The following is an 11001-nucleotide window of genomic DNA, read 5'->3' as shown; positions in this document are numbered from 1 at the left end:
AATTCAAAATCCAGTTTAAAAATAGAATATAAGATGTTAAATTATAAAAATGTATTTTTCTTTTTATAAATAAAAAATAAAAATAAGCCCATAAGCGTTGTTAAAAAAAGACAAGCGCAGAATAAAATGTTATCCAATAGCGCACACGGTTTTTTTTTTTCAGGAAAGGCTATTGTAAAATTATTATATCCCACCTACGGATATAGGAGTAGTTTAAACCCCACTGCTTTTAAATTCTTCGCCCTTCTACCAAAAAAAAAAAAATATTTAAATTTAAAGTCCTCCCTCTCCACATTCAATGCCTCCGAAAAATAGTCTTGAATAGAAAAATAACCTTGAAAATATTGATATCAAAGGTTAATAATGAAAACGATTAGTATTAATTGACTTTTTTCAAAAAATATGTGTATAATAATCATTAATATTAAAAAAAAATAAAGAACCTAATAATACTGAACAGTCCAATAGGCCATAAATCATAATTGATAACTTAACCATGTATCGATGTTCATTAGTACAATAACATCATGTAAATATGTAATTACTATTTACTAATTATTTACGTAAAAACATAATCACACTTTTATAAAATTAAGGCGTTACACTTCATATATCTCTTTGTTGCTTTATACTTGAGGAGGTTCACATTGTTAGTGTGCAAGATACTAGATAGCGCAATAGTTAATCAAACTACAGTTGTAAACTAAACTCATTTTTTAATTTGCTTAGTTTTAAAATGTTATGTGTATTATATTAAGCTGATGAATAAAGTAAGTAATAAATCTTTTCCTTAAAATCTTTTTCCGCTCTTTGGGAAATGTTTAAAAATGAGTAATTTCCTCTAACCGGTAAGAAATATTGAGGTACTGCGGGTGGGCAATTCCGATAGGGCAAAAATAAAGTCAGTTTTGACTGATATAAACGTTTCAAACAACAATATCGTACAATATTATTATCGTGTCATGCCCAGCAGCGAGAAATGCCGGCGGCCAGCTGCAGCCTGCCATACTTGTGCGCAAATTGCAGTGTTTTAGGGCGGTAATATAGATAATAAGCGGGCGGTATATTATTTTCTATTGTAAAGGTACTTGCCCATATTCGAGGTTTTTTTCCGATTTCACCATTGGCCGCCGATTCCTATTACTATCCGAGAATAAACTTACACTGTTTTTATTGCAGCATTGTTTTAAAGTGAAACGCCGATTGTTTGGCTCATATTTCACAATTTTTATTTGATTTATTGAGATTCTATGTAGAATGCGCGTTATGGCTCTACGAGTAGAATCTTATGCTCGTGTAATTGCTCTTTGGATTTCTTCGATAGCAGCTTAGATCCCATTACTTTTTAGAGTGCATAGATAATAGAAACATAATACATGTTATCTATTTCCTCATGGTTGTCGTTTAGGCTAATTCGGTCAATTAAAATGTTTTACTTCTTCAAACACATACCTACTTGCCGACCCGTGACTCAGTTATGGGTCGCGTATATTGGCTGCTATAAGAACCGTGACTGATTTTACGTTAAGTTTACATTCATGGTATTGTGTTGCGTTATTTTTTTACATAGAAACCAACTTTTACACTGACATACTTGGAGGTTTTCTAGGAATCCATACACCCATACATTTAAGGATCGGTCAAATAGAAAGCAGATTGTCCGCGCGGACAGGTCGCCGGTCCGCCGCGGACTCTGTACTCTATTTAAATGCATCATTCTGGTTAAACAGACAGCGGACAAACGGATGGTTGTATTTTTTCACAAAGTTCGCGGCGGACTGGAATAATTTTGTAAAATAAAAAATATTTAATATAGACAATACACTGGATTTTCCACACGTATCAGCACTTCTAGAATATTATTATTATGTAATTATCGAACATAATATATACAAACAATATTGTTGACAACATATTGAACTTAATTTTAAAATTTTTTTCATTTTAAAATTGTGCACTGAAAATGATCGATGAAACGGAACGATTGATTGATCTAGTTGGAGAATGCGTTTATTTATATGATACGCGGCATCCACCGGAAAATGGACAGATTCGGCAAAAGACTGGTATCAACACTTCACAAAAATGTAAAATTTAATACAAATTTTTAGCCGAGTCTGCAACCACGAAAGAGCATTTTCATGTCTCGTTGAAGTACCAAATTAATTTAAAGTAGTGGTGGAATTATAGATAATCGTAGAAAGATATAGTATGATATATAGACTGATATAGTATATTAACAAGCAGTAACAAGCTACTATCTAAGGTGGCTAGTATATCAAAACATCAAGTTTCTGGCTAATATTTTAGTGTTTAAAATCTGGCTTAAAACAATTCATAAAAATATGACCTTTTAAATTATTGAATTCAATTTAGTTCAGTTCTAGTTTGAACGTTGAGAATACAGCATAGTCGGTGAAACTCCCCAAATTATTTTCTTTTTTGATTTAGTTCATGTACCCATTTTCTTTTTTTTCGTCTTGCTTGACTCAAGGCAAGCAGAAGAAGCAACTCTTCTTTGTCAGAGGAACTGCTAGACATTTTGTAAAATAAAATGAAAACAGAAAACGTGAGATAAAAAAGTGAAAAATAAAAAACAACCAGCAGTACACTCTTGATTGTGGCAATTTTCACACTAGTTCGCTCAAACTTGTCCGCATTCTGTTTGACTATCCTAGTCCGCAGCGGACCAGCGGACTAGTTGGACGGTCATGTCCGCGCGGACCGTCCGCTTTCTGTTTGACCGATCCTTTAGGCACCAACGGACATCAAGAGCCTACGTATTTAAAGTAATCACCAATCACACGATTCACAAAATTTTAAGTGAATTAAGTAATTGTACTATGTACAGGACTCGTCGGAGAGTAATGGGATCTTCATTATACAAAGTTGTTCAGAAGTATTTTATTGAGTTTTATAGGATGTCTGAAAGTGGAGGGTTAAAATTATTGTTATCTGCTAGCATTACTCTTCCTAACCTAACCAAAATATTCGGTTCCTTTTTATATTTTTGTGCGTGTATATTTACATAAATATATATTAGTATATTATATAAATGTATAATATTGGTTTGAACTTGGTCATGAATATTTAACCGGCAAATTATATCGGTTTCTTATGCTGAAAAAAAAATTCTCTCAAAATTTCATAACTGTATCTCAATATTAACCCGTGCCGAAATCGATTCAAAGTTTTACGTTAAAATAACATGGACATTTTAATAAGATTTAGTTATTATTGTTCAAAAAAAATCAACAAATTCTGAATACCATGTGGATACATCAGGTTTCCCAAACTTCAAACACAAGAACATGTTTAAAAATTTATATTTATTTTATTTTAATTTTCCCGTATCCCCACACCAATAATGTAAGTTTAAATTATTAAACTGGTAAAAAGGCGTATACGTAAAACACTTAGAAACACAAAAAAAAAGTGAAGCAGACAATTATTTTAACCAATTTGATTGCATGGTCCTTTTTTCCTGTTATTTTTACTATTAATTTTTACCTCTTTTTTTTGTTTTTCTAAGCGTTTTTATTGTGAACAGAATTTAAAATGTACACATTTTATGTACAATTTTCTTAGCTTTCTGAATAAATATTAGAAAAATTCTCAAATTGTTGACAATACGAAAAAAAACTTTTTCAAATTATAAACTCAATTGAAATGAATTTCTGTTACTTGAAAAAGAAATCAATAGTTTTTTTAAGAAAGTTGAAATTATTTTACATAAGATCCTGTTTTATAATAATTTCTTTTGATGGCCAAAGATACTATAAAAAAAATTTTAAAAATGAAGGGTTAAGAAAAAAAACTAAAAATACATTTTACGACCATTGCCAAAATAACTCCAAAAAATCCAAACAAATTTGAGAACATTTCTTTTATCGTAACAGACATGAAGGGGAAGTTTCAAAAAATTCCTCGGGGGTGCTTCAAAAATTCGTTCGTATTTGTCCATTTATTAAATATTGTTTGCTTCATTTTATTTGATAACTTTTTCTTGGCATAAAGTCTTTTTTTAAGAAATATTAATATTGTACATTGCAATTTGAGAGTTTAGTGAATACATTTAAAGGTACGATTCCCCTTTTGCTCTTTGAGCGGTTAGGTACATAAATTTATAAAGTCTCTAGAGATAATTTATTACATGTAATAATATTTTATTTACTATTATTCTAAAAAATTATCTACTCACCAAATGTGAAATTATCAGGTAGGTCATTTAATTGCATTTTATACTAGGTTGTAAATATATATACCCTAAATCCATCCTAATTTAAAGCGTACTAGAATTTTATGGCATATTTTTCATACGTTTTTGATGTTAATCAGTCAGCTAATTCGAATTCGTGATGATTCTACAGGCTACATAATATATTAATATGTATAAACGTGGCTTTAATGTTATTATAGTAGAATTAAAACATTCTTCAGAAATAAACCACTTAATTATTATTCTATTACCATCAGTGATTATTATATTCTTCCAAGAAGGCCATAACACAACTCGATCTTCTTCCTCATAGTGACCTAAAATTGCATATCAAATCGACATATTATCAAGAATGGAATCTGCAATGGAGGTCCTTACATACAATACTCAATGAAATCAAAAATCACACTTACAAATGGACCCAACCGACCAACTTATCTAGAAAGAATCAAGTCCTCATTACCAGAATGAGAATTGGACACACTCGATTGACTCACAACTTTTTAATGTCAAAGTCCGAATCCCCTCTCTGCGAAGCATGTGGAGTCCGGCTAACGGTGAAACACATACTTACAGAGTGCACAAAATATCAGACTCAACGAACTGATAACGAAATATCGGAGAATCTGTCAGAAATCCTCGGACCTCAACCCGACACCATCAACAAGCTTATTAATTTTATAACCCAAACCGAATTAAGCAGTTATCTATAAAAATTTACTGTTTCTACACAATGTTTCGCTTTTCAATATTTAATTAATGTAGTCAAATGAATTGTATTGTAACTTATGTAAATATAATTTAATGTAACCCAATGGCCTTTGACGCCGAGGGAAATAATAAAAAAAAAAAAACAACTCGATCTCTACCATTGTCGGTCTCTAAAGGACGAACGGTTTCCATACAACCAAGTATTATTATTTTCACTTTTTGTTTTCGCGATAATATGCGTGTATCGACATCTAAAAACCGTGCTTCGAACGATCACCACTAGTCGAATAATTTTTGTTTTGTCTAACGGTTCCTCTTGTCGTTTTATAACTAACCGTTTTTTATAGTTAAGCCAGTAGGTTAGTTTCGAATTTCAGTTAATACTTTTAATGTGTTTTTGCAATATTTTTTCCCTCTCATCCAACAAAAACAGCTATTCGTAAAATTTTTTTAAATTATGAAAAAACGCCTTACAGTCTACCGGAATGCAACCTAAACGACAACCATAAGAAAGGAAAAAAAAGTTGTTTTTCTTCGAATTTTTCCCAACCTTCAGCGCGAGGTTGTAATTATTATTAATCGTTTTATCGTAAATCTTTCAAGGTATTCCTATTATTTACACCTACTTAGGCTCTAGTGTACACGCCCGTTATAGGTGTAATGTAATTATATGCGTCACACTTCCTATCATGAAACAACGTATAAACAAAACACCGTTTTGGACGCGTAAAACCAATGTGTGTGTGAACGTTTGATCTGATTATTCATTATCTTACTGTTAATTGGCCGTTAGGTTATTTCGAAAATTCCATTCATTCCAATTAAATTATAAGACAGAAATATAATATAATAATCGAATAACAATATTCGTATATTATTAATTATTATCGAAGTGGCGCACGCCGGTCTGATTACAATAATAATAACTGTAGTTGGAAAAAAATAATAAAAATTTGTCAGCGGAATCTGTTAAATCTGTAACCAAGTTCCCGACACGGTGTGTACCGGCACCGTAAGGGCCATAATAATTTCAAAACATAATATACACAAACGCATTATAATGCCGTATACCTACCACGTTTGTTTATGGCGGTGCGGCTAATACCTCTGAAATTACAGGCCGCACAGCATTCCAGGTGTATCCCATGGGGGTTTTGTGCGCAGCATCGATTATTGTTTCACATTTTGGAATGCCTCAGGAAAATACATTTTTTCTCACTTTTCCATCCCTTAATATTTGGTGTTCTGTAGTAATTTTATGTACTAGAAACTTCAGCGTTGAAAGAACTGTATATTATCTGTAAATATTATAACGTACAGTAGCACAGGCGGCTTTAAGTGTTGTTGAAAACAATGTCCCTAAATTAGACAATTTTATCATAGTTCAGCGGTTTACGAGATATCTTGAGTCCAGACCCGAAAAAAAAAAAACATCATTTGGCGGTTTATGGCGGTTATTTGGCGGTTCATGGCGATTTTAGGCGATTATTTGGCGATTTTTTGGCGTTTTTGGTCGGTTGTTGGCGGTTTTTTGGTGGCTTATGAAGATATTTGGCGGTTTTAGAAGATTTTTTGGCGATTTTAGTAGTTCTTCAGATCTTTAGCGTAAACATTACGGGTTCATAGTAGATATAGGCATAGTGATAGTGCATATTAAATATACGGAAACCGGTATTCGCATGGCCTACCCCATGCAAATCTTAACCATGTAAAATAGAATAATATTCGTACTTCGTATTTGAAAGTATTCCCACGCTAAAATATTGATTTTTCAATTTATTGTACAGTCAATTGATAAGAAATCATTCAATAAATGTTAATGTTTTTTAAGTATAGAGTATAAAGTTAACGTCCCTTTTCTATCATAAATAGAAAAAAACTTTCTGGAAATGTACATGTTGTCTTATTATAATATTATCTTATTTAGATTATAAATTAAAAAAAAAATTATTTTCGTTGCAACTATTCTTTATAATTGACAAACAAAACCTTTTAATAAATATGGTACTGTTTTTTGGTGTATGCTGTAAAAAGGGGAATAAAATCCAAATTTTGTTTTTATTATAAATGACAAACGGCCTCAATCGCGTAACACTTGATGACCACTGATAAGACGTTATGCCCTATCAATATTTTTATTACCTATAAAAATAACAGTAACTGTTATTATAACTGTTATTTTGGTAGTAACAATAACCTTTTTTAACTGTTATCAAAATTGATAACAGGTTACCATCACTAGACTAGACAAGACTGATTTTATTGAGCCTGCAGATAACAGTATTGGATCAAAATTTTATTTCTTATCATTAATAATTATTAATCATTATTGTACATAACAGTTATAAGTTCGTTATTTCTTTTATAGTGATTCTATCGTTTTCAGTTATTCCTGAATACCGGTGACCTATCCGATCCCAATATGTTCCGTTCTTACTGTGCCCGACTCCACTATGTTAGCTTTTTGTTTAATATTTTTAATATTTTACGTATTCATGAAGTAAGATTTTTTATTAGGTATATTTCAATAAGTTAATATCAGGCCATGTTAATGCGCCTGGGTTACTAAATGAAATTTAATTAAATTTACCACCAAGTTGCGACTTTTTTAGTGTAATAATATATAAAAGCGATGTTGAATTTTCGTTTTTAAAGACATTTGGTAGGTATATTTAAAAAATTCTAAAAGTATCAGTGTTTTTTTATACAACATAGTTTGGATTTACTTGCATACCTTTATCTTTACATTTGTATCTCCTACTGTTTATTATGTTCGATGAATATTATGTTATCTCTGCAAACAATCCTGAGAAAAAATATACCTCGTTATTGCGTGCTATTGTGAAGCAAGTAGGTGCTCGACAACGACGCCCCCTCTCTTTCCTTTTCCACCACGATAACAAAAAATGAATACAAATCTTATGGGAATCGAAATAATTGTATTGTACTCGACTCTTTTATGATTGTATAAATGCACGATACTGCGTCCCGAAGACGGGTTTCAAGTTGTCGCTACTACTGCTTCTTCTTCTTGTTGTTTACCCGCGACTGCTTGGTCACCGGACCGCATTAACGGCGCTAAGGTATTTAACTGTTCCTGTGGGCATTGACGAAAAATGATTGATAAAAAAAATGTGGATACTAGTAGAGTATCATTCGCTTACCGAAAGTTGATTAATGGATCTCTTCAATGATTTGACAGATATCTCATGCATTTCTCTAGACTGAGCCGAACGGTTTGCCACGTTTTCCCGAAATTTATCCAACCAAGTGTTTAGCGTTTCGATTTTTGTTTCATGCGCTTCGTTTATTTTGATTAAATACTCAACCTCTTGTTCCATTTCCTCCTCGTAGGTCTAAAACGCATACCGAGGTAGTGTGGACGAAATAAAAATGTATCTATACCAAACTCAATACATCCCCCCTTAGACATTATGACTTCGTTACGGGTTACAATTAGACAAACTCCATTTTAACTTTTATACATTATTTAAAACAAATATTTGACCATAGTAAATAGAAAAGAACGACGTTTACCGATCGATCCGAATACATCCCGCTGTAAGTTAAACTTCTCTCGTGCAGCATCTTGTAAACAAAAGCCGTGTTTCTCAGATCTTCGCGAACTCTAAACAAGAGTCGGCCTAACGTTTCGTTGATGACCGCGATCTGTCTTAGCGCTTCGTCTTGCAATAACCATAAAAAAAATACAAAGGTACTTATTGTATTCATTAAAACGAATTGCATATTATACAGTTTAGTCATTTTGGGATTCCCTGATTTTTACCGAAGTAAGAAACGTACAGAGCACTCCTCAATTCACATATCCCCGTTTTCCTGACACCGAAAAATTCCTCGTACACCTTCAGCATTGTGCTGGTGTCCTTTATGCCTGCTCTTGACGGCAGATCTTTTGATATAGACTGTGTCCAGATTTGTTCTCCGAGCTCGCCCGTGTCGACCACCCATTCTCTAGGCGGAAATATCTGATCCACTAAGTCATGTTTATTCACTCCTTTTTGTGAATCGGCATCGCTGACATCCTCGTCCTTATTATATATAAAAAAAAATACTGAACAGTACAATAAAATACTTAGACGTTTACAAAGACGGAGTACAATTTAAACTTTTCAGGCGACATAACTAGTGAGTAGTTTGCTCAAATTTTTTCTCTATTAAAGGGTTTTCTACAAATTTGTACGACTTTATGTAAAGGCTCAATAAAAGCATAATGAAGTCGGTAACGTAATAGCTAAACGTAAATAGTATTTTCGACCTAACCCCTTATAGCGCCCCCTAACTATGTACATTGTCCAACTTACAACAATATCGCTATCATAAGAATCCTTTTCTTTAGCAGTTCTCCACTGTAAAAAACAAATATCTTGAGGTTTATCTGGTTGAATGTAAGTCATTTTTATTAACAAAAACTTGGTTAACAAGATTTCAATAACGTCTATTGATTTGTTTACTATAATATAACAATGGAAATTAATTTTATGTTTTTTTAATTATTATCAGGTATTTGAGCGACGAGTATTATTTTTTTTTTTTACTAATGGTAACTAACTAAAATATATACTTAGACTGTAATAAGTAATAACACAAAATTACTAGAGTCATAATTTGTTTGAAGTTTATGTAAGTTAATGTTAGAGCATTAGATACGTAGATGCTCAAACATTAACTTATGATTTGTAATTTACAAATAAATGTTTTTTTTTTTAATGGTTTCGCTATAAATAATTAATAATTCTACAGGTACTTTGTTTTATTGACGTTTCGTTTCTGGTGGATAGAAGATTACCTTTTTTAAATGTGATATACACATATAAAAAATAATTCCTGATAAAATATATCTGCTTGTGACCATTATTAGAAACAGTTTGCAAAACCGGTTAAGGAGAATTCAGTTCAAAACCGATATCCCGGCGAGTTCAATAGGAAAATAAACTAATAAATGTGTTTTTCATAATTTATATAACTCTGAAGTTGTTTTCGGTAATTTCAGTTCAAACCTTGTAAATATATAGAAAGACGAATTAATAAAAACCAACATATTCGGGGCAGAGTAAGGTCGATGGAATCACAAGACAGTAGAAATTAAACTTTAATTGATGAAATACCTATAAAAACAAAACTTCTATGCGAATATGTGCCCTATTAACAGTACGAACTACCATACGGCAGAATAAGTGTATCACTGTGAGGTGGCCTGCCATCCTCATTTCCTGTACTGTTAAAGTGAATAAAATTTATTCCACATACTGACCTGCCTATATCAGAAAATACAAATATATTTTTTAGGTTGTAGTCATTAGTTATATATATAAACTATCTGTTTTATAAGTACAGAACATTCGATTGTGAGTTTTATTGACTAAATGAAATCAGACATTTAATACAAGGTGTATAAGAAAATAAGAGAAACTCGATCTATCCCAATGCTTCCATTCCGTTTTTTTTATCGCAAATCGATTTGTCGAAAATTTTCATGAGTAAATAAGTTTAAATTTACATAATTTGTACGTGTACGTGTACTATTATTATTATCTCCAATAAAATAATACGACATAAGCTCCCTGTCGCCAAGGTTTTTCGACAAATAAGAAGCTGGCTAATGCGATATGATTTCATCTGTGCCATTTACGATACTATAAAGTAATTTAGATATGAATACATTTTCAGTTGCGACTTGCGAGTTGCCCGAATATTTATAACCCAATATCAACTACATAGTAGAATTTAGTAATCCGTGTCACTATTCAAGTTTAACATTCTTTTCCACGGAATTAGGACATTTATAGTATTAGTGGAATCAACAATGAAATATGATTAGTTTATTGAACAGTTTGAACTATGAAAAAAAAAATATCAACTATTCTTCCGCTAAAAAACATTGTCTACAAAATGTAGTGTCTTAGCTAATAGGTATGTTTTACATTATACACGCATAACTCTACCTGCGTCCCAAAAATAATAATTCGCCATATGAGTTACAACCGCTGACATTTATCATGCCAATGTATACAATGTATACGGGTGTAGGTATCTATTTTCACAGCCGAATA

The 11001-nt window shown here is 31.9% G+C and overlaps 1 protein-coding gene across 1 annotated transcript; it reads right to left on the bottom strand.

The window, feature by feature from the left end:
- Window positions 1–7931: 7931 nt before the first annotated feature.
- Window positions 7932–9345, bottom strand: LOC126844812 (33 kDa inner dynein arm light chain, axonemal-like). The gene is made up of 5 exons (XM_050583230.1): window positions 9253–9345; window positions 8718–8979; window positions 8468–8616; window positions 8095–8286; window positions 7932–8027 (listed from the first exon to the last, which is right to left on the bottom strand). The coding sequence occupies exons 1-5, from the start codon at window positions 9343–9345 to the stop codon at window positions 7932–7934; spliced, it is 792 nt and encodes a 263-aa protein (XP_050439187.1).
- Window positions 9346–11001: the final 1656 nt, after the last annotated feature.

The sequence above is a fragment of the Adelges cooleyi genome, unplaced genomic scaffold (genome assembly GCF_023614345.1).
Source record: "Adelges cooleyi isolate 19-005CV unplaced genomic scaffold, UGA_ACOO_1.1 ACOO_flye_CR_arks_rails_tigmint_CR_PRNA_651, whole genome shotgun sequence".
NCBI lineage: Eukaryota > Metazoa > Arthropoda > Insecta > Hemiptera > Adelgidae > Adelges > Adelges cooleyi.
Note: the sequence above shows the minus strand (reverse complement) of the source record. Positions and strands in the feature narration are given on the sequence as shown.

What these genes read in the sequence shown, in the direction of transcription:
- LOC126844812 (XM_050583230.1), bottom strand. Translation starts at nt 9,345, where the DNA reads ATGACTTACATTCAACCAGATAAACCTCAAGATATTTGTTTTTTACAG. An exon ending in TCTGTACGTTTCTTACTTCG is followed by an intron (nt 8,617 to 8,717) that starts GTAAAAATCAGG and finishes GGTTATTGCAAG; the next exon opens with ACGAAGCGCTAAGACAGATC. An exon ending in GATCCATTAATCAACTTTCG is followed by an intron (nt 8,028 to 8,094) that starts GTAAGCGAATGA and finishes CAATGCCCACAG; the next exon opens with GAACAGTTAAATACCTTAGC.